The sequence below is a fragment of the Zootoca vivipara genome, chromosome 1 (genome assembly GCF_963506605.1).
Source record: "Zootoca vivipara chromosome 1, rZooViv1.1, whole genome shotgun sequence".
Classification (NCBI taxonomy): Eukaryota; Metazoa; Chordata; class Lepidosauria; order Squamata; family Lacertidae; genus Zootoca; species Zootoca vivipara.
Window position 1 is genome coordinate 28,551,657 of NC_083276.1, and position 27,014 is coordinate 28,578,670.

General features: G+C 42.4%; 1 protein-coding gene across 1 annotated transcript in view; it reads left to right on the forward strand.

Moving 5' to 3' along the window:
- SPTLC2 (serine palmitoyltransferase long chain base subunit 2) overlaps positions 1-27,014 on the forward strand; it is a 69,197-nt gene that overhangs the window by 31,298 nt on the left and 10,885 nt on the right. The window contains exons 8-9 of the mRNA XM_035107965.2: positions 3,809-4,028; positions 4,907-5,033. Of these exons, the coding sequence (XP_034963856.1) occupies positions 3,809-4,028; positions 4,907-5,033 (347 nt within the window). The remainder of the gene's footprint in view (positions 1-3,808; positions 4,029-4,906; positions 5,034-27,014) is intronic.

Here is a 27,014-nt window from a genome sequence, read left to right on the forward strand (position 1 = left end):
CGGAGTTGACCTGTGCCTCCATGGACAGCTGTGAGTCTAAAATGACTCCCAGGCTGCGCACCTGGTCTTTCAGGGGCACAGTTACCCCATTCAGGACCAGGGAGTCCTCCACACCCGCCCGCCTCCTGTCCCCCCCAAACAGTACTTCTGTCTTGTCAGGATTCAATCTCAATCTGTTAGCCGCCATCCATCCTCCAACCGCCTCCAAGCACTCACACAGGACCTTCACCGCCTTCACTGGTTCTGATTTAAAAGAGAGGTAGAGCTGGGTATCATCAGCATACTGATGGACACCCAGCCCAACCCCCCTGATGATCTCTCCCAGCGGCTGCATATAGATGTTAAAAAGCATGGGGGAGAGGACAGAACCCTGAGGCACCCCACAAGTGAGCGCCCAGGGGTCTGAACACTCATCCCCCACCACCACTTTCTGAACACGGCCCAGGAGGAAGGAGCGGAACCACTGCATGACAGTGCCCCCAGCTCCCAAGCCCTCTAGACGGTCCAGAAGGATGTTATGGTCGATGGTGTCAAAAGCCGCTGAGAGATCCAGCAGAACAAGGAAACAGCTCTTACCTTTGTCCCTAGCCCGCCGGAGATCATCGACCAGTGCGACCAAGGCAGTTTCAGTCCCATGATGAGGCCTGAATCCTGACTGGAAGGGATCCAAATGGTCCGCTTCTTCCAGGCGTGCCTGGAGTTGTTCCGCAACCACTCGCTCAATCACCTTGCCCAAGAATCGAAGATTTGAGACTGGGCGATAGTTGGCCATATTGGCCGGATCTAAAGATGGTTTTTTAAGAAGCGGTTTAATAACCGCCTCTTTCAGCGGGTCTGGGAAGGCTCCCTCATGGAGAGAAGCATTTACCAACCCGCGAAGCCCATCGCCCAGCCCTTCCTGGCTAGCTTTTATAAGCCAGGATGGACAAGGATCAAGGAGACAGGTGGTTGGTTTCATTCGTCTAAGCAGCCTGTCCACATCCTCGGAGGTAACAGATTGAAATTGATCCCACAAAACTTGACTAGACAGGACTCTAGCACTCCCCCGCCCCGGCCCTGCTCCCACGGTGGAGTCTACCTCTTCCCGAATCTGAGCGACTTTATCTGCAAAAAACTTTGCAAAATCATTGCAGGAGATCATGTGGCCCGTACTGGGCCCGGATGGAGCAGGTGGTTCCGCTAAATTGCGAACCACCTGGAAGAGTCTCCTGCTGCTGTTTTCTGCAGATGCGATGGAGACGGTGAAGAAGGTCCTCTTCGCCGTCGCCATTGCCACTTGGTAGGCTCGAAGTTGAGCTCTAGCCCGTGTCCGGTCTGATTCAAAATGAGTTTTCCGCCACCGGCGCTCTAGCCGTCTCAACGACTGTTTCATTGCCCTCAGCGCTGGGGAAAACCACGGGGCTGTCCGGGCTCCATGCAATCTGAGAGGGTGCTTCGGAGCCAGACAGTCAATAGCGCTGGTTAACTCCGCATTCCAGCGGGCCACCAGGGAATCAGCTGAAAGGCCATCGACATGGGATAAAACATCCCCTACCACTCTTTGGAAGCCAATTGGATCCATTAAGTAGCGGGGGCGGACCATCCGAATCGGTCCCACCTCCCTGCAGAGGGGAAGGGTTGCGGAGAAGTCCAGTTGCACCAGAAAGTGATTTGACCATGGCACTTCTTTTGTTTCGCTTTTACTTAATGTCAGATCACCAACATCCATAGAGGTAAACACCAAGTCCAAGGCATGTCCGCGGCTATGAGTTGGGCCAGACTTATTCAGGGACAGCCCCATGGTGGCCATGCTTTCCACGAAGTCCCGAGCGGCTCCTTGTAAGGTCGTGTCGGCATGGATGTTAAAATCCCCTAAGACAACCAAGCTAGGTGTCTCCAGGAGCACATCCGACACGACCTGAAGCAGCTCGGGCAGGGAATCCTTGGTGCAGCGGGGAGGTTGGTACACCAAAAGGAATCCTGTACTGCCTCTATTGCCCAACTTCCAGAACATGCACTCAGAGAACTGGGTCTTCCCAATAGGACGCCTGGTGCAAACTAATGACTTCCTAAAAATCACTGCAACCCCCCCTCCCCGCCCAGATGGCCTGGGTTGCTGTGCATAAGAGAAACCTGGTGGGCAAGCAGCGCCAAGAACGGGCCCATCGGCTTCCTCCAACCAGGTCTCTGTCACACATGCCAGGTCAAATCCTCCATCCACAATCAGGTCGTGAATGGCGGTGGTCTTATTCATCATCGACCTGGCATTGCACAGCAGCACCTTCAGGTCATGTGGGTATCCCTTGCTGATTCCAATATCCGTCCGGTCAGGACCAGACCTGGAGGCAGGGATAGTCCTCAGACAACGACTAAGTCTGCCTCCTCGGTAATGACATGGTCTGGTCTTAGCGTAACTCCTCCTCCTACCCGTGACCACTGAGATCGGTTGTTCCAGTGCACACACCCCTGTGGAATGTGCCCCAGCCATTTTGCTTGCTGGGACCCCCTCCCGGGCAGCCCTGACCCCTCCCCTTAAAAACAAAATAAAACCTCTGTAAAAAACAGCAAAGAACTCAACAAAAGAAGAACACAAAAAAGACAATAAAACAATAAAACCAAAAACAATAAAAATTACAAATACACCCAAATTTGTTGGGTGCTCATTACTTGACTGTGGACAGCTGTCATCATGTCCAGCCATAATGATGCTCGAAGTTGCATTAGTGCTAATAAATCTAAACTGGAGATGTGATTTTTTTTTTTTTTGGCCAGGCGTTTCTGTAATGGATTGTTATCGACATAGTTTCTGTTATCTCACTTTGTCAGCCAAATGGTAATGACTGACTGAAGAGGGTATTCTGTGAAGAGAAGGATTGTAACGTGAATCTCTTCGGGTTTATCATTCTATATTTAATATTTCTGTCGCTTTTCCTCTCCTCACTGAGCATCCAGAGCAATTTGCAAAAAGCAAAACAAAAAAGCTCACCACTGCATTGAACCAATTAAACACAATATTACAAAGACTATAAATTTGAAACAGTAATTGAAAGCAGTAGATACAGGACGCATAATGCCAGTGTGATGCTGTCAACTATCTTAAGCTCTGAAGCCTTTACTTCACCAAACCTTTATTAGGCATTATAGTTAAGCTCTGAAGCATCAAAAATTTGTTAAGAAAGGGGTTATGCATAGATGCAGATGGATGTTTTGGGAAGCCTTGATGCGGTAAAGGGATTGATACCATACACAGCAGTCCTAACCATGTCTGCTCAGAAATAAGGCCTGTTAAATTCAGTGGAGCTTACTTCCAGGGAAGTGGGGTTGGAATAGCAGCCTTGCGCACTAACTTTTTCAGAGCAATGCCTGGAAAAACCTCTATGGCAGGGGGTCTCTAAGCTTTCCTTGCCTCGGGCCAGTGTCTCAAGCGACGATCGCACAGAGGGTGGGGGGAGTGCATGCGCACGAGCTATTTCTGGTGCTCCCCTGACCCGGAACTGGTCACTGTGCTGTGCTGCGAGGGCCAGATAGACGAGTCCATTGGGCCTTATCCGGCCCTCAGACCATAGGTTGGTGACGCCCTGTTTTATAGCATGTCCCAAGCCTTGTTAAAGATTTGCACAATCCAACATGGCCCAATGATCAGAGGTAATGGGAGTTGGAATCCTTTAACATCTAGAGGGCATCCCCTGGAGTAAAGGTATAAATTAAATATGCCTACAGCTATGATTTTGTAATTGCTTGGAAAATATTAACCAGCCGCTTTTCAAGGGGATTTGAGCATCACTGGGTGATTCCAGAATTCATAACCATCTCTTGTTTTTCTTCACAGCATGGAGGGATCCATAGTCCGGCTTCCTGAAGTAATTGCCCTTAAGAAAAAGTACAAATCATACTTGTACTTGGATGAAGCTCATAGTATAGGAGCATTGGGCCTCAATGGCCGGGGTGTAGTGGACTATTTTGGACTTGACCCTGAGGATGTGGATATCATGATGGGAACATTCACCAAGGCTTTTGGAGCTGCTGGAGGATACATTGCAGGCAAGAAAGTAAGAACTGGTGTTGGGAAGAAATTTCATAGCTTGTTAGTAAGGAATAGAAGCATCAGACTTGATGCTTAGAATATCAAGATCATCTCCATTGTAATTTTGAGTAAATTCCAGGATTCCAGGCACAAATATATAAAACACTTTGAAAAGCTCAGTTAGTAGTACTATTATGTTTTTGCAGGATTTCTCAATTAAAATACATGGTCTAAACAAATGCCCATTTATTACTAAAGCTATCAAAGCAGCAGCTAATCCTGAGCACTACATGTGTCTTGCTCCTATTATTTATTTATTTTATACATACATACATACATACATACATACATACATACATACATACATACATACATACCCCACCCATCTGGCTGGGTTTCCCCAGCCACTCTGGGTGGCTTACAGAATATATAGAAGACAGAGATTACTCAACACTTAAAATATCACCAGTACTCACTGTCCGAGGTTTACTTGCTTGCCCTTCCTCATGAACCTCCCACCCCTTCTACAGGTGTCATAGCAGGTTGGCCACTCACCCGCCACAAAACTCAGCCTGTTGGACACTCCGTCCTCCCATATTTGCTGTGCTCAGTTTCCTAATTTTATACAGAATCAATATGTCATTTGATGGCAAGAGAGCAATCATTTATGTGCTGCCAGGCTTTTCCTTGTCAATTTATCTCCCAAGCAAAAATGGTTGATCAAAGATAAGGAGATGCATGTGCACCACCAACCTACGAAGAAAGATGAAGGTGCAACTATATATACCCGCCTTCCCTGCATATCTTTCAAATAAATATCAGCACTGCATACTTGCCCCATCAAAGACTGTTCTCTCAGTGGCGAGGATAATTTCTGATAACCTGCTGTATTCACTTTGTCAGGAGCTGATTGATTACCTTCGTGTCCATTCACACAGTGCAGTATATGCCACTTCGCTTTCCTCCCCTGTTATTGAGCAAATCATCGCATCAGTGAAGTGCATTATGGGTGAAGATGGCACAACCCTTGGTGAGTTTCAGGCACTGTAATTCTCATGAGGTGTTGGAATAAACAACTGCTCCTTCAAGTCTGCAAAGCAACTTGGATTCTTTGCAGGTGTTGCTCTTGTCCACAAGGTGGCAGTATGCATTGAAGGACTGTACCTATTCAGCACCATCCACCTATCGTAAGTGTTCTGCCACAATTTTCTGTGGAGGACTGTTTTGTGAAATTAGCCTTTTCTTTATGTTCTTGGTAGTTGACAGAACTTTTCATCATTGCTGCTGGTCAGGTTGAGATTTGTATGGATAATGCTTTTCATTTATTAAGGCAAAAGTTATCGCTGTGCGAAATCCTTGTTTGAGAGATGTGTAAATCTAACACCATAAGATGATCTGGTTAGAGCAGACCGAAGACCCATCTAGTTCAGCATCCTGTTCTCACAGTGGCCACCTACATGCTTATGGGGAGCCCATAAAAAGCACCCAACCACAAGAGCACTCGACCTCCAGCTGTTGGTATTCAGAAGTTTACAGCCTCCAACCACAGTGGCAAATCACAACCATCATGGCTAGTAGTCATTGATAGCCTTAGCTTCTAGGAATGTGTCTAATCTGCTTTTTAAGCCATCTAAGTTGTTGGTCATCCCTGCCTCCTGTGGGAGTTGAGATGCTTGGTTGAACTGCACTATGTGAAGAAGTACTTCACTACTTTGTCCTGAATCCTCCAAAACTCAACTTCAAGGGATATCCATGTGTTCTAGTGTTATGAGAGAGGGAGAACTACTACTCTCTCTCTGCTTTCTCTGTGCCATGCATAATTTTACAAATTTCTACCATGTCACCTATTTACTCGCCTTTTCTCTAAACTTAAAAGTCCCAGATGCTGCAACCTTTCCTCATAGGGGAGTTGGCCCTTCCCCTTGATTATTTGGATTGCCCTTTTCTGAACCTTTTCTAACTCTGCAATTATCTTTTTTTGAGGGTGACTGTACACAGTATTCCAGATGTGTGTGCACCAGAGACTGCATGACATTGGCAGTTTTATCCTTTCAACTCCCTTCCTAATTATCTCTAGCGTGCAATTCATCTAGCACACTGGGTTGACATCTTTATTGAGCTATCTACTGCGACCCCAAGGGTCTCATGCATGGTAGCCCATTGTGGTTTTTCTCTGGAAAGGGTATTCCCACAAAGCTTCATAGCTACTAATATGGTAGCTAGTGCACCAGCTTTGTAGTTCAGATCTAGTGATGTAGTTGCTGGTGAGATTCCATTATAGCATTATAACTAAGTTCCAAATGGCTGTTGGCTCCAGGTTCTAGCTTCCCTGGAAAAGTTACAAGTGAATAATTGAATAAAGTAAGTTCAGGTGGATTATTCTGTTTTGACTCTAATGTAGGAATCTGAATTAGTTCAGTATGAAGGAACTATATCGTTTTAATTGTTTTATACAGTAATCATCCTTCACAAGCAGCTATATTTGGAAAGAACTGGAAGATTTTAGAATTTGAATGTTGATGTCCCTAAGCAAAGTTAACAATTTTAAGTGTCTCCTAAGTTAGCTGGACTTTCAAGCGGCACCTTGCGGCAACTTCAGCACTTCATAGCCTTTGCACAAAGGCTGTTAACCCAGTTGCTACTTATATGGAGAGTCTCAAATGTCTTAGATTGGCAAGTACAACAACTTTGCATACTTTAGGTTAGTATATAGTCTTACAGATACAGTTTTTTGTAACTGTAGTTCTTTAGCAACCTAAAACACAAAGGGGACAAGTCCCTGGTTTTGATTTACAGCCATTAATGTCTTTGATTCTTGATGCTGTCTTCCATGCATTAAGTACCAATGAAGGTACAGAAGCCATTTCCCAGATCTGGAACTATTGCCGACAGTATGGCAATCCTGAAATTAAGAATCTGCAGAAGGGGTTCCACTAATATTAGCTGTATACAGTGAGCTGGGTGTTGATTTGCCTTCTGGAAATGGAAAGGCTCTAGATCCAACAGAGGCTCCTATTGGAGAAGTGGGGGGAGGGAAGATTATTTTTGCCAGTTTGGTTTTCAGATCCCGTTTTTTCAGAGCTCCCACCCTGATCCAGAGGGTCTTTGACACCCTGGAACAGTTTTCAAGTGAGAATTTGCAAAAAATACCTCCCAGCCTCATGATCCAAAGGATGGAGTCCACAGATGGGTAGTCTGGATCCAACTTGTCATATTTTATTCTCTATTACTGAACGTGCAGGGCAAGTAAAATACACATACTGCTTTGTTTATAAAGTTGTGTGGTTATAGAATTAACTATCATGCAAAAACAGAAATCTCCTGATGTATCTCAGTTCTGATTACTTACAGTTTATTGCTGCGATATACAGTGGTACCTCGGGTTAAGAACTTAATTCGTTCTGGAGGTCCGTTCTTAACCTGAAACTGTTCTAACCTGAGGTACCACTTTAGCTAATGGGGCCTCCTGCTGCCGCCGCGCCACAGCCGCGTGATTTCTGTTCTCATCCTGAAGCAAAGTTCTTAACCCGAGGTACTATTTCTGGGTTAGCGGAGTCTGTAACCTGAAGCGTCTGTAACCTGAGGTACCACTGTAATGCAGATGCTCATTGTAACTGCATTGCTTATTTAGGGTTGTCAGGAGTTGGTTAAAAAGGGGTTTCTTGAAAGTACTTGAGTTTGTGAACTCTTCATGGATGTAGAAGAATTGGACTAAGTAGCTGAAGTTCATTTCAGGTTACATATGCTGGGATTCAGAACTCATTTTACTCTAGAAAATATATCTGAGCAAAGGTCTTAGTGTCACTTAAGATCTGGGAGGAGGGTGGGAATAAGTAGAAACAATGTCTATGCTTACAAAGTAAAATGGGGATCAACAGCCAGAACAGAAAATACTTTTCATGTATTCTAGTTACAGGTAGGTAGTCGTGTTGGTCTGAGTCGAAGCAAAAGAAAAAAATTCCTTCAGTAGCACCTTAAAGACCAACTAAGTTTTTATTTTTATTTTGGTATGAGCTTTCGTGTGCATGCACAGTGTATCTGAAGAAGTGTGCATGCACACGAAAGCTCATACCAAAATAAAAACTTAGTTGGTCTTTAAGGTGCTACTGAAGGAATTTTTTTCTTTTGCTTTCATGTATTCGTTGTATTCAGATGAATGGTGAACAACTTTAGCATCACCTTCACAAATTTTATGAGGGCTTAGTAGCTCTCAAAACTTGGGGACATGTATTTGTAGATTCTATGGTACATTGGCTATTGTTAAATATTTGCAGTCATTCCAGAGAGCCTTCCTTGGCCAAACAGGATGTTAACAGCAGGCACCTTGGATAGAATACACATGCCGCAGAAAACAGCATGGCCATTTCCGAAACGGGACAAGAGGCTAATGAAGACTGAATAGACTTAATTAGGTGACAGCACGTGAACATGCAATCTGGAATAGGACAGAAGCTTCCCTTCTTTTATTTCCTATTGTTCGTTCAAACAAATCTTTCAGTGCTGGCATTGTTTCTGTCTGGTACTCATAATGGTCATCCCCAGGGTGCTGTCTGAAATACTCCATGTTAATTTAAAAATATAACTTGTGGCAGTATTTGTTTCTGTGTTTTGGAATTGAATGTGACTTGGTTCTAAAAAGCCAGCCTAGTTTAGCAGCTCTAGACAGAGGCAAAGAGTATGCTATTAAAAATCTGTTCCTATTACCTTCTTGGCAGGGATGTCTGTTAACTGTCTGGTTCTTATAAATTAAAAATTTGTCCAGTTGGTCTTTAAGGTGGTACTGGACAATTTTTTAATTTATTTTAACTGCATCAGACCAACACGGCTACCTACCTGTGTCTGGTTCTTAGTAACAGTAGGTCCTTACCTTCAAAGTTTATAGGTGCTTTATTACTATTTTTGCATGTTAGTATTTTTGCATTTGAGTCTCTCAAATATGTGATGTGTAGTTTCCTTAAAAATGAGCTGTTAGCTACAATCCAAGAGAATGAAAGGGTCTCCCCCCCCCCGCTATATACTTCATTATACAAGTGGGAAGGTATTTATTGCTCTTTCTAAAAGTCAGTTTTGGAACAAATGTCTGCACTTGAGACTTGGGGGGCGGGGGCATGGAAAGTTTGGAAGTTTTTTTTTTAACAGAGCTTGATAAATTACTAGATGAATCTAAATAATCTACCTACTTTTGTAAAAATAAATAAATAAGGAATTAGTAATAAGTAGCCCATAGCAAAGCACTACGTAGTTTAACTGTTCAACAATCAATTCGTTTGGAGCTGCATGATGCTGTAATGCACATTAACCTACCCAGAGGAGCTGCTGTTGCCCATATTAAACTCACAATCACTGAAGTACATTAGAACCTCTCTTTTACCCATGGAGGCATTGAAAAAATGGGGGGTGGGGTGGAGAAATCCCATCTTTTTACCTTAAGAGATTTGCGGTAGATGCTTGATATTTTTGGTTTCCCTTTACTGAACTTTTCCAGCTCAATACAGTACCCGATTTGATGTCTGGTGACAAGAATTGCACACAGTATTCCAAGCATGGTTGCATTGTAGATTATAGACAGACATTATAATATTGGCAGATTTTGTTTTTATGTCTATCAATCCCCAGCATGGAGCTTTCCTTTTCTTACAGCAGCTGCACTCTGAAAAGGTTAGAGTCTTTGGGGCCTTTCAGCTGTAAACAGACAAAAACAAAAACAGATAGAGAAGGGGGAACATAAGAAGAATGTATAAAGTTAGGCATAGTGTGAAGCAAGTATCATAAAACTAGAATCCAGTGAAGTTGAATGGTGGGAGATTCAGGACAGGCAAAAAGAAATACTTCTCACACAGCCTATACTAAAACTGTAATTCACCGCCACAAGATGTGAGGGTGGCTGCCATTAGGTGCTTTTTAAAAGGAGATTGGACAAATTCATGGATAATAAGGCTTTCATAGAATGGTAAGGTTTAGAAGGTACCACAAGGGTCATCTAGCCTAACCCCCTGCAGTGCATGAATCTTTTGCCCAACATGGGGCTCGAACCCACAATGCTGAGATTAAGAGTCTCATCCTCTACTGACTGAGCTACCAAGGTGGCTGTGATAACTATCTACTGTACATCCTCCAGAATCTGAGGCAGCTTGCTTCTAACTACCAGTTGCTGGAGATGGTGATCAGGAGAGTGCTGTTGTGCTCATGTTCAGCTTGTGTGCTTTCTAGCTGGCTACTGTGGCAAACAAAATGCCGGGCTTAATGTACATACATTCTGATCCCGCAAGACTCTTGAGTTCTTGTATTGTTCTTATGGATTACCAATTCTCTGTCATCACATGAGGTCACAAGTTGCAGGCAGATGCCCCAGGAAGACTTTTATGTTGGAATCTGCTCTATGAACAAAGCTGCCTTCTTTGGGATTTCATGGGTCAGGTCAGCCCACGTACTGACTGGTAGCAGCTCCAAGCTTTCTATTCAATATTCATTTTTAAACTGATGCTAGGAATTGAATTAGGACTTTCTGAATGCAAAGCATGCTCTCTGTGCCTGATATGTATCTCTTGTTTTGTCTTAAATGGTAGTTCCCACCTAGAAACATCTGCTTTGTTGTTACTGCAATCCTCTTTTGGTTGCTATGTTAATGGCTAAAATTGCAATTCACAATCTAGAAATTTGCTCAACTTAATAATAATAAATAATAAACCTTTATTGTCACTACACCATTTGTGTGCAGTGAAATTAAACGAGCCCCCTCCCCACACACAAACACTCAGTCTTGTTCGCACTCTGTGTGCTTGTCAGAAGTCAATTGCACCACTATTTTTTTTCCCATTCAGCAGCCCAACAGCCCACGGATAAAAACTTTTCTTTAACCTGTTGGTGTGGCTGACTATACTTCTGTATCTCCTTCCGGAAGGTAGGAGATTAAAGAGGTGCTGGTCGGGGTATGAGTTCTCCCTGAGAATTTTCCTCGCTCTCCTGAGGCAGCAATCTCCTGTGATGCCATGTAGTGAACTCGGGGGACAGCCCATATCATGTGCTGTATTCACCACCCTCTGTAGGGACTTCCTGTCTGTGGCTGTCAAGCCAGCGTACCACACTGTAACACAGTATGAAAGGACACTTTCTATTGTGGAATGGTAAAAAGAGATCATCAATTTTTGTTTGACATTGTTCTTACGAAAGACCCTAAGGAAATGGAGTCTCTGTTGGACCTTCCTAACCACCTGGGTTGAATAGATTTTCCAAGTGAGGTCTCCACTAAGATAAACTCCCAGGAATTTGAAGGAAGAGACTCTCTCCACACAGCCCCCACCCCACCCCCAGTATACAACGGGGCTAGTTCCCCTCTCTTCCTCCGAAAGTCCAACACCATCTCCTTTGTCTTACTGATATTTAGGTGCAAGTTGTTATCTAAGCACCATGTCAAGACTTTTTGAACCTCCTCCCTATACGCTGATTCATCTCCACCTGTAATTGGACCCATTTACCGGTATCATCTGCAAACTTATTAATTACTTGATGAAATTCTTCCATTTTTTCTGGTATAAATGGTATCCAAGTAAAATGTGCCATGTAGCCCACAAAGCAGCATTTGACACTGACTTTCGTGTCCCTTCCTTATAAGCTGACTTTTTAAAAATGCTTTTTTCCTTTATGGGCTAAGAGTGGGAGTGCCCTCTGGTGACTTAAATTTGACTTTTAAAGAACACTTCATTTAAAGTTACAGGTAGGTAGCCGTGTTGGTCTGAGTTGAAGCAAAATAAAAAAATTCCTTCAGTAGCACCTTAAAGACCAACTAAGTTTTTATTTTGGTATGAGCTTTCGTGCATGCACACAAAAGCTCATACTTTATTTAAATTGAGGTTGAAAATTTTCAGTTGTCACATTAGCATCTCTCATTTGAATTTCCTTCAATAAGTGACTTGTTAATGAGGTGTTAAATTATCACCTTGGGAACCCAGGGACTAGTCAAAACTAATTTGGGCAGAGCAAAACTTTTGTTGTTGTTGCTGACCTCAAGAATCCCAAGCTGTGCCAAGGAGCTGTTGGGAAAACAAATACTTTGGGGGTCATAAAGAGTTTCCTGCTTCTCCTCAGGGGTCTGACAGCTTTAAACATCACTTACTGGGTTTGTGCTTCTGGCAGGGGGTCTTTTAAATCTAACAAACCGCTCCTCCCCTTGCATTCTCAGAAGGCCCTAGGAGTAGGCTCCAGGAAAAATGTTAATCTGGCATGAGTAGAATCTTTGGCCCATTTAGAAGCATGTTAATAGATGAGCATATTGTACTCTTTATTGTAATATTTACCAGAACAGCATGTTGAATGTATTTGTAGTTTTGAGTCGTGCTCCTCTTTCATTTTTTACTCAGGCCAAGTGCCTAAAGAAACTATTTGAATTGTTCCCCTTGCCCCTTGGTTGGAATAAGTTTTTCCTGTGCACTATTAGACAGGAAGAATAGTGTTTGAACCAAGAGTCATTGTGGTTCTGTTCCCCAGTGTTCTGGTCACTGGATATGCACTTAAAACCAAGGCAAAAATTAGAAGCTCTGTTCATTCTTTGCTTTCACTTATTTAAATGTGGATCTATTATGAATATCTGTCTTTTTTTTTTTCAAGCCAGTTACTTTACACCAGAGCTTTCCAAACTCTGTGTCGCGCGAATGCTCCCTGCGCTATTCCTGGGGCTGGAAAGGGGTTGGTTTAACTTCCAGTTTGCTAGTAAAACTGAATGTGTCATGAAATGATGCATGGCCAAAAAGTGTGTCACCAACATGAAAAGTTGGGAAAGCTCTGCTTTACATGTTTTTTTACTTGAGGCTACAGCTCTCTGATTATGCTTTTTTGCTTTTCCTTTTTCCTGATGATCTGAAACATTACCATGATGACTTTTATTCATCTCTAACTCATATGCATAAACTATGCAGCTAGCGAAACCTTCAGCTTCACCCAGCCTTTAGCTACCATGTTGAGAACTTCAGCTAGAATTGGCTAAAAACTGTATGGTGCTTCTGTTGCCACCATTGACTGTTTTGATTTTACCTGAAGCTAACAAGGTGCAAAGGCTAAAATGAGTTTGGGTTGAATTTTTAATCCCCATTTATATATCCATATATAACCTATCTGTGTTTTTTACCAAGTGTGCCATACAATGGGTATATTCACCTCCCTTCCTAGGAAGTTGTCAATGACATGAACTTGATTCTCTTATCAGCGATGTGCCCTCAAATATTTAAGCTTTGCTTCCAGATTTTAATAGTGGATTGTTTCCTTTTCCAGGGTGCATGAACATTATCTCACTTTAAAGTATTGTAGTCCTTTTTACATATAAAAATGAGTTAACGGATAGTCTCGGGCATTGGATAGCTCAGTTGGTTAGAGTGTGGTGCTGTTAACTCCAAGGTTGCAGGTTTGATCCCCGTGTGGGACAGCTGCAAATTCTTGCATTGCAGGGGGTTGGACTAGATGATCATCAGGGTCCCTTCCAACTCTACAATTCTATGATTCTATTATCTGAATTTCTTGTATTCCTGGGTAATCCATCCTAATGTGGAATGTATTCTCTATTGGACTGCCTGAATATATTGCATTTTCCCATACATCATTTTCCTTTTCATAAGATTAATGATTTTTGTAGAAGTAACTGATTAGCAATAAACTGGAGAAAAATGGGAGATGAGCAAGTAGCTTCGAAACTCTAAAAGAAAAGAAAATTTCTCTGTTTTCCTATACTTGTCATGTGCACAAAACCTTTTTCATTTAATCGTATCGCTTCTCTGAATTCAGAAGGGTGGTTAAGCTTTGATATTGGCCTTTCTAGGAAAAACAAGCAGATGGTAAATATACTCTGCACTCCCTGTTATATTAAACGACTAAATTGTTTCCATGAAACGCCTTGTAAACATCCCTCATAGAACACTCTCCTCTGAAGTCTGCAAATTCCATGGCTTGTAAAGAAAGTGGCATTTGTACATGTTCCTGATGTTCCCACCCTCTGTTGCTTGTTGGTCAGAATTGCCCATACAACTTACAAGCACTCTTGGACAAAAGGTTATGGGATGAGCATGTTTACTGCCCAAAGGCTAACCCTAACCCTTGTTCTCTATATGTTTACAGTTACTTTTGAATGTATGAGAACAATGGGTTTTGGGTTTTATTCTATATCTGCTGAGGTGTGTGTTTAAAGATCAAAGCATGGCTGTCAGTTCAGCACATAGTCCTAGTTTCCTCCCTTTCCAAGACTAATAGTTTTTATTTCTTTTGAAACCTGGCACTTCATGTGTTTCATCTGTCTGCCATTGGCATGGGTTCAGATGGTGGTGTCCGTGGTTACTTTACAGATTCTGTTGTGCTTGTATGGCATGCCATTTCGGTGGCTAGATATGTTGACAAAATGCAAGTTGCTGATCTGACCGTGCCGTGTAGGAGAGCACACAAAATCCTTTCTTCCATGAATGCTGAATGAAGAAAAGATCACTGAGTGGAAAGAGCTTGACTTGTGAATTTGAAGCTTCAAATCTAATGACCTCAGAGCAAGAGATGTATATATTCTTGCAGTAATAGATGCCAGTTATTGTATGGATATTGCAGCCTTATCAAACAGAATGTGCTTAACCAGTTTTCTGCCCTTCTGAAAAGAGGGGGCATATTGTTCAAGTGAACTGTATGCCAACCTGTAAAACCCATAGGCTTAGCAACAAAATGTAATGAGGCATTGTTGACAGTTGTTGTCAGTTGTGGAAAGGCTTTACTGCTAATACAGACTTGGCTGTGTGTTCAGATATAGAGGAGACAAAACAATTTTCTCTATAGTAACAATAAACACTCCTCCGTGGTTTGGGCCTGGCAGCCACGATGCATGTGCTTCAAGCACTCTTGGACTAGGAGTTGATTTGAAGTTGAAGATTCTTGTCTAGTATTAGCAGGAATTTAGAAAAATAAAATGTTACTTTATTGGCAGTGCCACACTCCTAGCTGCTTATGCTTTCACCCATATTGCTTGTTATTAAGTTCCATCCAAACAGATTTATTCTCAAATGTTTAAGACTCTTGTGAACAAAGACAAGTGCTTCTGAAGTTGTAAAATATTAAAAGGTAAAGGTAAAGGGACCCCTGACCATTAGGTCCAGTCGTGACCGACTCTGGGGTTGCGCGCTCATCTCGCATTATTGGCCGAGGGAGCCGGCGTATAGCTTCCAGGTCATGTGGCCAGCATGACAAAGCCACTTCTGCCAAACCAGAGCAGCACATGGAAACGCCGTTTACCTTCCCGCTGTAGCGGTTCCTATTTATCTACTTGCACTTTGACGTGCTTTCGAACTGCTAGGTTGGCAGGAGCTGGGACCAAGCAACGGGAACTCACCCCGTCACAGGGATTCGAACCGCTGACCTTCTGATCAGCAAGCCCTAGGCTCAGTGGTTTAACCACAGCGCCACCTGGGTCCCTTAAGTTCCATCCAAACAGATTTATTCTCAAATGTTTAAGACTCTTGTGAACAAAGGCAACTGCTTCTGAAGTTGTAAAATATTACTAGATCTCAGAAAAAAAGCTAAATGGAAGTGTGTTACCTGGTGCATATTATTGTCCCTAGGCTCTCCAATTTTTATATTATTGTTCTGGTCTAATAGGACATATGGTTGTAACAACAATTGTCCTAAGGAGCATCACTTTCACTTGCTCTTTGTGAATGAGCACATTCTTTTACCTAAAGGCTGTTCTACAGAAGGTAACTCATAAGGTCCCCAGCACAGTTGCTTCTCACTTGGTTCACAAATCATTCCAATTAAAAATATGTATATTTCCACTGTCAGTTCTGAAGAGGAGAGGAGTTTCCCACTTAAATGTTTCTAAATCTACACTAAGTAGAAACTTCTGCAGCATATAATAGAGACCCATGAAGCCTGGCACATTAAATTATTTTCATCATGATTTCAGGGACCAAATGAAAGGTACATAACTGGCTACTGGTAGTTCATGGACCACAGTTTAAGCACAGCACTTATATGTTGATTCAGATTGCTTGTTTCTTAATCTTGCCAGTGACAAGTATGAGAGCTGTAGTTGATGCTGATGTTCAGAACCTGATAACCTTCTAGTTGAGTACAAGCAAACACCCTCATCCTTTGCATCGAGGCTCTGTTAAAGGTAAAGGTACCCCTGACCGTTGGGTCCAGTCGCGGACGACTCTGGGGTTGCGGTGTTCATCTCGCTCTATAGCCAAGGGAGTCGGCGTTTGTCCACAGACAGCTTCCAGGTCATGTGGCCAGCATGACTAAGCCGCTTCTGGCGAACCAGAGCAGCGCACGGAAATGCCATTTAGCTTCCCACCGGCGCGGTACCTACTTATCTACTTGCACTTTGACATGCTTTCAAACTGCTAGGGCAGGAGCTGGGACCAAACAACGGGATCTCACCCCGTCGCGGGGATTCAAACTGCCAACCTTCTAATTGGCAAGCCCTAGGCTCTGTGGTTTAGACCACAGCGCCACCCGCGTCCCTCCAAGAGGCTCTGTTAGTAGTCTGTAAATTCATCTGACCTGGTCTGTCACCTGCTTGTTCTTTCTCTTTGCCACTGGTATCAGGGACAAGCTTCGCTCCCCAGAGGAATAGCGGATCTGCAGAGGGGTGTGGATTTCTGCAGCATGGGAACAAAGGGGTTCAGTATCTCCCTGCCTCCCAGGTGTTTTAAATGTGTTCATGCATTTAACACATTTTCTGCTTTGGCCCTCGGTTGCTCATTATTACTTACTGTTTTGTGTTTACATTATATCCTCAAGGTGTTAATCTTGTAGAAGCTAATAATTGTGCAGTGTAATTTGAGACCCTCTGAAGTGCAAAGAATTTAATAAGTAGCCCTTTGGGATCACTCACTATTCAAATCCCAAATATTTGACTTGAATGTCATCCCAATCAGCACTTCTAAATGCAAAAGGACAGGTGTGTAGTAGCACAAAATGTTGTAGGACAACATCTTTTACATCTGCAGAGTAACTGAAGCTGTCCCTCTGAGTTCACACTGCATAAAGCTTTGCTGTGGGTTGATGTTGTGGCTTGTATTTACTATTAACTCATACATGTTGGGTAACATGGATACTTTCCTTTAAAATAGGATACCCAGATCATTTCAGTGTAAACTTTAGGGGAAATGGCTGGGAGGAGAAGATGAGCTGATAAAATGTTAAAAAGCTGTTGTATTTCTACTGCCAAGAATCTGTCATGCAGCTTAAAGCAAGTGTGGGGGGTGGGGAGGATTATGTTATAAGCAGAGCATCAACTGCTGTACTCCAGCATAAAAGGGGAAAGCACTGGTCCACAGTCTATAGGAATAAACGCATGGCACGTCTCAAATGCCAGATTTGCTTAGCAATCATCATGGTGTTATGACAGCTGAGATGTCCTCATATTAAATTACAAATAGCCTGGCTATTGTACATGAGAGGTCACACACTGCTTTGAATCTGCAGCTGAAATATGAAGGGAAGGGGGTGGAATAATTTTTATACACCACCGAAACAATTTAATTTCTATTAAAACTTCTGTTTAAAGCTGTTGTGCACATCTGTAGCTGTGTTTTGTACATTGTGGTTAACACATGGTGCTGAATCTTTTTACATTTGGCAACACATGCCAGGTCTAGTAAACCTTTGTAAATGATAAAACCTAGAGCAGAACAGAGATCTGTGGATGGGCCACTCCTGACAGTTTCGTGTTAGGTGTGAAACAAGTTAAAACACAGATGCAAAGGGACAATTGGAAGCTTAAAGCATATTTCTGGTTGTTCCTTAGCAAGCAGGATCGGCTGATAGTGCTGACAAACTTTGCAGTATGGGTGTAGCCAGGATTTATTGGGGGGGGGGAAGAACCAAGTTATCTGTGATGCAGTTGGTCACTTAAGTATTTTTATTTATTTACTTAAGGGGGACAGCTGCTCCCCCTTGGCTAAACCCATGCTTTGCAGACACCTTTCCTGGTCTGCAGAGGAAAAAGTCTGCTTGCAGCCACAGCAAATGGACAAAGCAGGGTTTGTTGTGGTGCTGACAGTGAGACCCTTTGAAGTTGTCACCTGGTGTCATAAAAATATCAGGTGGCTGAACCTCTCAACGTAGCCCATGGGTTGGAGGAGGTCCAGAACATTGGTGTTCATGCAGAAAATATCTGATTAAGAATACTGTGCAGCAAAAATGCCACTTTATTACGCCCCAATTGCTTTAAATCCCACTTAGTGCTATCTACTGTCTCACTGTGGTATGCATAAGGCAGACGTTTTCAACCTTTTTGAGTCCATAGCTCCCTTGACCAACTACATTCTTTCTGCGGCACCCCTGTGGGGCTCAGGAGCCCAGTTATGTCACCCCTTGCCTGCAGAGCTGGCAGCATCTCACCCTTTTTCAAACACCCTCCCTTGTGGAGTGTATCCTCAACCTCCTCTCCTCTCCTCTCCTCTCCTCTCCTTGGGAGTTGCCTGGGCAGCCGCTGCTGCCGCCCCTGGTCTCTGAGCTCCCGCCCTGCCCCAAAAAGAGGTGCCTCCTCACACTGCCCCACAGGGGCCTGGAACTTGTCTGTCCATTCCCAACAGCAAGGGCTGGTGGTCTGGGCTTGCTTGCCCGCTTGCTTGCTCAGAGGCCGCTTCCATTCCTGGCAACCAGCACCCCCTGGCCAGCCCCAGAGGCACCATTTGCCTGGTGAGCTTGTTGGCATTGTCCAAATACAGATGATGGATGATCTCTTTCCAGACTGAAGTGGAATGATTGTGTGTTTCCTTTAAGGATATAATTTCTACATGGACAGAATAAGATTGGTCTCTTGCAAGCACAGTAGGCAGTTCCAAATGAAGTGTTCTCACAAGGTGGAATGTTGCAGGGGGTTTAGTACTAAAACATATCTTCTTGCATGTATGTGCTATCTGGTCCTGGACTTGAATTTTTGTGATTCAAGTAGTATACTTCATTATAGGTTTCAAAAATGTTGTGTAGAGAAACTATTTTGATCTGTGCTTTGCTTGTTTTTGTGGCTGTGGATTTTGGCATACATAGGGAGATTGGCCGGAGGTTAAAATAAATTTGGAAGCTGTGCTGAAATTCAGAAGAGCATTTTGGTTGTAATGAGGAGGTGCTAGTTTGATCCCCTCTGGCCACTGACAGTTCTGAGTTTTATCAGACTGTTAAGATTCATTGGGTTCGTAGCTTGGAGAACATGAACATGAGCTACGAACATGAGTTTGACCGAACTGCGGGAGGCAGTGGAAGACAGGAGTGCCTGGCGTGCTCTGGTTCACGGGGTCACGAAGAGTCGGACACGACTAAACAACAACAGATTCATTGGGTAGCACCTCAGCAGCTTAGCATGCATGCCCAGCACCATTTCTGACAAATAACTGAACTCATCCAACCCATTAGTTAGTTTCTTTTGACAGTCTTTAATTGGAGGGTATTGTCAGAGAAACTTACTCCTTGGCTATGTGCTGTCATTGAGGCAATAATTTAGTTGCTTAGGGAGGACGTCCTGTAAGAATAAAGATAAGATAGCAAATGTACGCAACTGATTAAGTACTTCTAGTTTTTCAACTGGCAGGATTAAAGGGTATGAAAGTACAGTGTGCTAATGAGTTTCTAGCTTTGCTTTAGATTAGGGATTGGGACTTCCATAATCCCTAACCATTTGGAGCGTGCTGAATCGGGGTTGATGGGAGCTGGAAGGCTACAGTTTTCCCAACAACTCTGCATAATTGAGACCAAGAGGAAGAGTTGGTTGACTGTTTGGGGGCATATTGGGGCTCTCCTGTTTGTAGAGTGCTTCCACCAGTGAATCCAGACAGGGCTGGAACATCTGTCCCACCCAGGCCCCTCTCCAGCATGGCGGATCAGGGGTTCAAGGTATGAGAAGTCTAGCTTATTGAGCATGCATTGTACCATCTAATAATAAATGGCACATTTTCACAGGTTAGTCAAAAAAAGAAATGGAAGCTAGCTTTTAGAACTGACTTTAAAAATGCAGTGCTTTCAACATGTGTAGAGCAGCACTCACCGTGTCTTAATACCATAATCTCAATTATGAAATGCAATGTTACTGATACTATGCATTGTGCCTGCTGATTTCAGAGCCAGTTGTATGGAAAGCATGTAAATTGTAACCAGCACAAAACATTAGTGAACCACAGGAACTATAACATTTTGGTACTTAACTTGCCTCTATTTTCAGCTACCTTTGCAGTTTCTTGGATTTCACCAAGGGGAAACAAAGCTGTTGGCTAAAAAGAAAATGCTGGCAAAGTTGCCGAGATACATTCCTTCAGGCTAGAGCACAGGTTCCAAAGCTTTTTCTAATTCCATGCTAGAGATTCAGGACATATAGCCACCTTGTTTCTAGAGAAATAGAGACCTATCTTAAATCAGTTTCTGTGCATCTAGTTGAAATATTTTTGTCCGTTTTGTCGTATTAATCCCACCTGCCTGTCCTACATGCATGCCTAGTGGTCAGGTTTGAGGCTTTTTGGACAGTCGTGCTTCTGCAGGACTGCTTTGAGAATCACAGTTAAGTGATCCATCATGTGGAGCTGTGTGTTCAGCAGAAGATAACTTGTAAAGAGCTCTCCTAATCCCTGTTGGGTTACTTGCCTGAATGTGTGGGCTAAAAGTAAGGAGGAGGTGAGGTACACATACCTCACCCTAGTGTCCTCACATATGCTGTATTCCAGTGGCATCTGGTAACCCTTGCACCTGATGGGGTGGCCTGTAGCCAAGGAGGCCATGTAGGCAAGTGCAATAAGGTCACACTGATTGGGCCAAGGAAGTCACATGAGCGAGGTCAAGTTGTTTTGGTTTTTTCCCAATCTTCCTCCCTTCTAAAGGTGTGGACACTTGAAGTATTGGAGCTGTGCAAGTACTTGGTGCCAAACTAAACTGAAAAGTATCTAACCTTGGTTTAGAATGGGCCCCTGCTGTCACAATTTCTAGTGTGGGTCAATGTCTCCCTGTTGAATAAGTACTGGTATGTGAAGCTATCAGATGAGTCTCCAAAGAGTTGGAGATGCCATCAACACACTGTTCTGGTTTTAGAGTGTAAAGCTATATGGCCTCTCCATTTGGTAAGTACAGATCTGGAGGGCACATGATCTGTGTGTATATCTATAGGTGAGGGTAGGGTACGGTATTCTGTTCTTTGAAAAAAGAGTAAAGTTTCACATCTATTTGCAGCAGCATCAAAGGAGTTTTGTCTTCTGATGCCCAAGTTAGAACTGAATTAGAGTTCTACAGGGCAGGGGGGTTTTGGTCACAAAACCCAACTTACAATTCCTCTGGCTTTCAGAACATGGCTAAAGCATTATTCATCTGGTTGTAAATGCAGTCCAAATACAAAAACACTTCCTCAGCTCTTTCAGCCAACCTTAGGAATCCATGATGTATTAGTCATACAGGGAGCAGTATCTGATTCTTGGAGTAGGCATTCTTTTACCACAAGAGATTCAAAACTACTGGCAAGTGGTTTCCTGGTGCTCCTTTCCCAATTCATCTAGTGCTGGGCCAGGATCCCCGCCCTGCCTTTTAGCTGTTGTAGCTGAAGCTTGTCCCATGCCTGATGGACCAAACTGTGGGACATTGTGAGCTTATACTCCTAATGACCAGTACATTCACTTACACCAGGATTTCTTGTTTATCTTTTGTATACGCAACCGGTTTATACTTGTTGATGAGGTTATGTGTATGTCTTTCTCACATCCAATAACTTGTGCCACGATACTTTAATTACAGTTCTTGATAAAGTGATGTTACCACACACCTATAATACTGATGAGCTTTAAATAGGCATGAGATTCTGTCACCATATTACACTTGTGCTCAAAGATTTGCAATGGCTGGTGAGTTGTTACTGGAGTAAGTTCATAGTTTTAATGTTGGTCTATAAAGCCTTAATAGCTTGGGCCCAGCTTACTTGAAGGTTCGCTTTGCCCCATGTGTGCCTCTTCTACCACTTTGACCAGCAGAACTTTGAATTCTACATGTGCCATATAATTTACAAGTCCATTTGAGAGGAGTTGGATCTTTAAGTGTGGCAGCATCTGTGCTTTGAAACGCTCTGCCTATTGACATAGGCAGTTATCCTCAGAGATGCAATGTACACTTGTCTTTTAAAGTTTTGCTGATTTTACGTATGTTTTCTTGATAATTATTTGAGGTTTTTATTATATAAATTGTACCAAATAAATAACCACTCAATGCTACCTAGCTCTAAATTGAGTACAAACCTGGACTAGTCCACTATTGTTCTTTCAGTTCTCTTGCATTCCAGCTAGATTTCTGCAGTGCTATATTCCATTGTCTTTTGTGCAGCACTAGGCCCAAGAGAAGCAGATGTGCCAATTTCTCCTGGTAGCTGAAGAGAGAGAGTAGTGTCATTTGACTGCCAGCAGCTTTATGGTGCGGACCTTAAGAATTGTGGCCATCTTCTCCACACCCACCCTGAACAAATATTTAAATAATTTCCCCCAGTTTCTCTCAAATCAAAGCCAGGAAAGCATATAAATGCAGCCAGAGTTACCTAAGCCTTGTTAGGTTGAATGTGGCCAGAATTACAGTGGAAATGCCGCGAATAAATGTTTTTCTTATTTCTTCTCCTAGTCTTATGTGCCGTCTCTTGTAATAATCCATATTAACATTTATTTGATCTGTACTTGCATAATGTCCCAGATTCCATTGTGAATTTCTGATTAAACTGTGGGCCCAGCTACTTGTAAAACTGAAGACAGCACACACTCACTTTAAAAATGGCAAATGTAGTAGAAGCCTGAAGCTTGAATTTTCAGGAAATTAGTGTTTTATGAGCCCCCCTGGCCCTGACAGACAGCACACATAATAAAAATTAAACGCTGGATTTCAAGTTCACACTATTGAAAAGGCTGTGCTATTAAACAACCTTGTTTCCACTACATCTTAATTTTCTTTGGGAACAATTGAGCTTTCAGGTGAACTCCTGTGGAGTGCATAGGGTTTTTTTAAAAAAAAAAACATTAAAAAAACCCCACAAAGTTGAAATTGTATGGGAAATGGGCAAAACTGAATATTGTTCACCTAACCTAGATGACCTCATAGTGGTTTTAGCAATGGAACTTAACTAGATTTAGTAAAGTATATGTATAATAATTGTCATAATAGGTGCTATCTCTAGACTAGTGAAAACATAAGTGTTCTGCAGTTGGCCCAGTTGATGCAAGGTAAAAATTGGTTTGCTTGATCATGTGGCATGAATCTGGCTCCTCACTGATAATTCTTACTAATTTTGGGTCTTTAATACATTAAAGGAATGATTCTTTTTAATTCGCCACCATACCTACAAACTAAAAACGTGTTGAATCTAGAGATCCCATGTCATTCTATTGTTCAGAGCCTCCTGCTCACAAATGGGTTGTGTGTCATTGAGAGGGAATTGGTGCAATTTGTCTAACTTCCAGGAGCAGGAACTGTCACGGGATTACCAGACCTTTGGCTGGTTTCAAGCCACAAAATTGATATGTATTCCACTTAATGGCAACATGGTTAAACTCCCATAAAATGGAGAAAATACTTCTTAACTCGTCTGGTCCTTGAAACTGGGGATATTGCAAGTGGTGGTTTCATACTTGTAGAATAGTACTTGGAACATTCACAGCAATGCTTCTTAAATGGAAACTTGCTGTTCACTGTTTAGGGTTTATCATGTTTGACAGATTTATGTTTGCATTAATACTTCATAATACTGCCATGAATATAAATCCTATGAATTTAATGGCAAGTTCTAAAATGTCTGTTAGACTTAGTCTCAATGTTGTTGTTTTTAAATTTGAAACGGAATAATGGAACCCCCCCCTTTATTTTCATGGCCCTTGCTACTACCGGTATTTGCAACCAGATGCTGTTTTAGAGTGTTTTTATATAATGCTACAATTGCCTGGAAATTGAAGATGTGGTGAAAGTCAACTTCATTGTACTTGTCACCAGCAGAAGCTTCGTTGGCTCTTAAGAGTGAATAAGATGCTGTTACAGCAGTGGTGGGAAGCTCAAGCTCACTGGCCTTCTTATTCTTTTAAATAAGATTTCTTACCTACCTTTCACCATAAAGTCCAGATGTCTCTGGGAATCCCACCAACAGGGCATGTGTTCAAGACCACTCTCCCACTTACAATCTGAAGCAACTGGCATTTGTAGGCATATTGTTTCTGATAATAGAAGTGATATATATATATATATATATATATATATATATATATATATATATATATATGCCATCTATTAATTATTAATTTGTTTAATCTCAATTTGAATTTTCCTACTTTGTTTGTTTTTTTATTAAAGGTTTTATTGGTTTACAAAGATATGTGCAATGTCTCTCATAACATTTTTACAAATCATTCATTTGTTGAGACATTGGGAAGAAAAGGGTAGATGGGGGAGGGTGGGTGGGGGTTGGGGTTGTGTGACGATGTTTCTTAATATATGTATGGTTTATTGTCAGCGTAGCTTGTGTAGGTTCTCTGCTGTTCGCTTGTGTCCCTTTGGTGGTGAGAGATGTTGGGGTTGGCCTAGGATATGGTTGTTCATTTGTGGTTGGCTGTGGTGGTCTTTGTTTTGTGTGTGAGTGGGGTGGGTGGGTGGGTGTTTTGGATCAGGTTAGCCATATTGATTTGTATGCTGTTGGTGGATTTTTGTCATTGTCTTGTTGGGCTGTGTATGTGATGAAGGGGAGTCTTCTTCTATTTGTCCCCGTGTTAGTTTCAGCTTATTGGTTAATTTTTCTAGTAGGGCTGTTTACCATACTATTTAGTACCATTAGTCCATGCTTACTCCTGACAGGTCTTTCCAGTGTCTGATTATGGTGCTTCTGGTTGCTGAGAGTAAGTGGTTTATGAGTTCTTTGAAGTGTACTTGGGCATTATTGTCTTGGAAAATGTTTAGTAAGGCCAATTCTGGGGTCATTTCTAATGTTTGCTTGGTTATTTTACTTATTTCCCGTATGGTTGTTGGATTTTGGGACACTCCCACCACATGTGGAAATACGTGCCTGTTAAGGTGACCCTCTCCAGCATTTTGGTGAGGTTCCTGGGCATATTAGCACTAGTTTTCCTGATGTTAGGTACCACCTGTAGGTGAGTTTCAGAGTGTTGAATCTCCTTAGTTGATGGCCAACACTTGCGATGGCCACTTCTCACTCAGTGAAACTATAGAATTTGCTATTTTCTTGTGGTTTACTGGAGAGTTGTAGCTGACACTCCATGAGAGATGGTTTGAGTGCAAGTTGTAAAAGACTGGGTCCAAATCCAACCAAACACAGCTTAGAGTGCATTTACTCTACACAATGTGGCTATGATTGTGAAAAAAATATCTTTGCTACTGACGCACTGCCATTCACAATAGTTTTACCTAATCTTGAATAATAACAGTGTGGTTTTGGAGCGCTACAAACCCTTGTTTTGTTATGTAGCAAAATATTAAATTGAAAGAGAAAACACAGACTAATAAATTGAGCAAGAAAATTCACTGAACCAATACATTCTTTCCATTTGCCACAGGTGTTCAGAGAAGAATAAAAGAAAATGGTGTGTGTGACCTTCCATATCCAGATTGGTTTGGGGGGAAATACCATGGTAGATTGAGGACCCTGAATCAAAAATGCATTTTCCTTGGAAATAAGAATTATAAAAAGCTAAAGAAATACACAAGAACTAATGTTTCAGGAGAACTGCTTAAAATGAATGAAGTGGACCATGTAGTATTTCAGAACAAGCATGATAATGACTTTCCTCGCATTTCTTCACTCAACACTGAAGTGCTGCAGGAAATAATTCTTAATATGATAGTTAGTGGACAGTCTCTTTTCCTGCAGGCATCTGCTTGTTGGAGTGGTCTCATCAGCCCTGATTTCTTTTGTTAGTTCTGTGCTGTGCACTTTCAGGAGTGAGGCATCATAATGTGTGTGTGTGTGTGTGTGTGTGTGTGTGTGTGTGTGTGTGTGTGTTAAAACCCTGCTTATCACTGCTACAGTTCTACCGTCACAGATTATGCTTTATCATGGTTCCAGTTATTCCATGTTGTTGGTTCATAGAGAAACTGGAGGCAGCATGAGTATACCGGTGTACACTTTCCCCAACCCACATAGAACCTTTAATGTGAACTGGAGCTTATATGAGTAGCCTTCTTTAGCTAAGTCTGCCTCTTTGCTTGCATAATATATCACATGAATGAGACCCACTTGCACAGGTGTTTTGTCCCTGTAAGGTGCAGTTCACATTAAAGGCACTGCATAGTGTGAGAGAAGATTAAGCTTCATGAGCTTAAGGTAGACTCCCACACCCTTGCATGTGTACATCCTGAACACTAGGGATGTGTGAACTAATTAGAAGCAGCCCTGGGAGATGCTTGATGAGATTTTTGATAGGGATAGTGCTTAGCTTTGGATGCCTTGGGCAGGAAAGCGGCAACTTCAGAGCTAAGTGCCACTTCTGCATAATGGTGTCGTGGACAATCTGTCATCATGGAAGGAGAGTGAAGAGTAGTTTAAGTGCTTCATTCAGAGCTTGTTAATCTTGTTATAAGTGCATGCGTGGCTTCCTTTTTGCAATCTCTACCCCCTCAGCATCTCCAAACAGCAAGCAGTTGTTTTCAAGCTCTTCCGGTCACCTTTGTATTTCTGCTGGGTGCTCAAAATCAGTGCTGTGTACTTAACAGGCTGCAAACTATATATAAAAACAGGTTTTTAATCTACTTTTAGTGACCTAGCCTATCTTTGTACCTGGGCATCAAAATGTCATACTTCGTAGCTAAATTTCACTTTTTACCAGCAATAAAGCTTCTTGTGAATTGAATGTGTTATGTAAAGGAACAGACACTTGAAACTTCATAGAAACTAGTCTTGTCCTCCTGAAAAGGTCTGTTGAATTGTTATGCAGTGCACAAATATGAGCAGATGCACAAACTTTTAATATCCGTTTCCTTTTGTGCAGATGACGTTAGGAATAAGCACTGGAAAAGAATGCAATGTTAGTAGTATAATCACAAG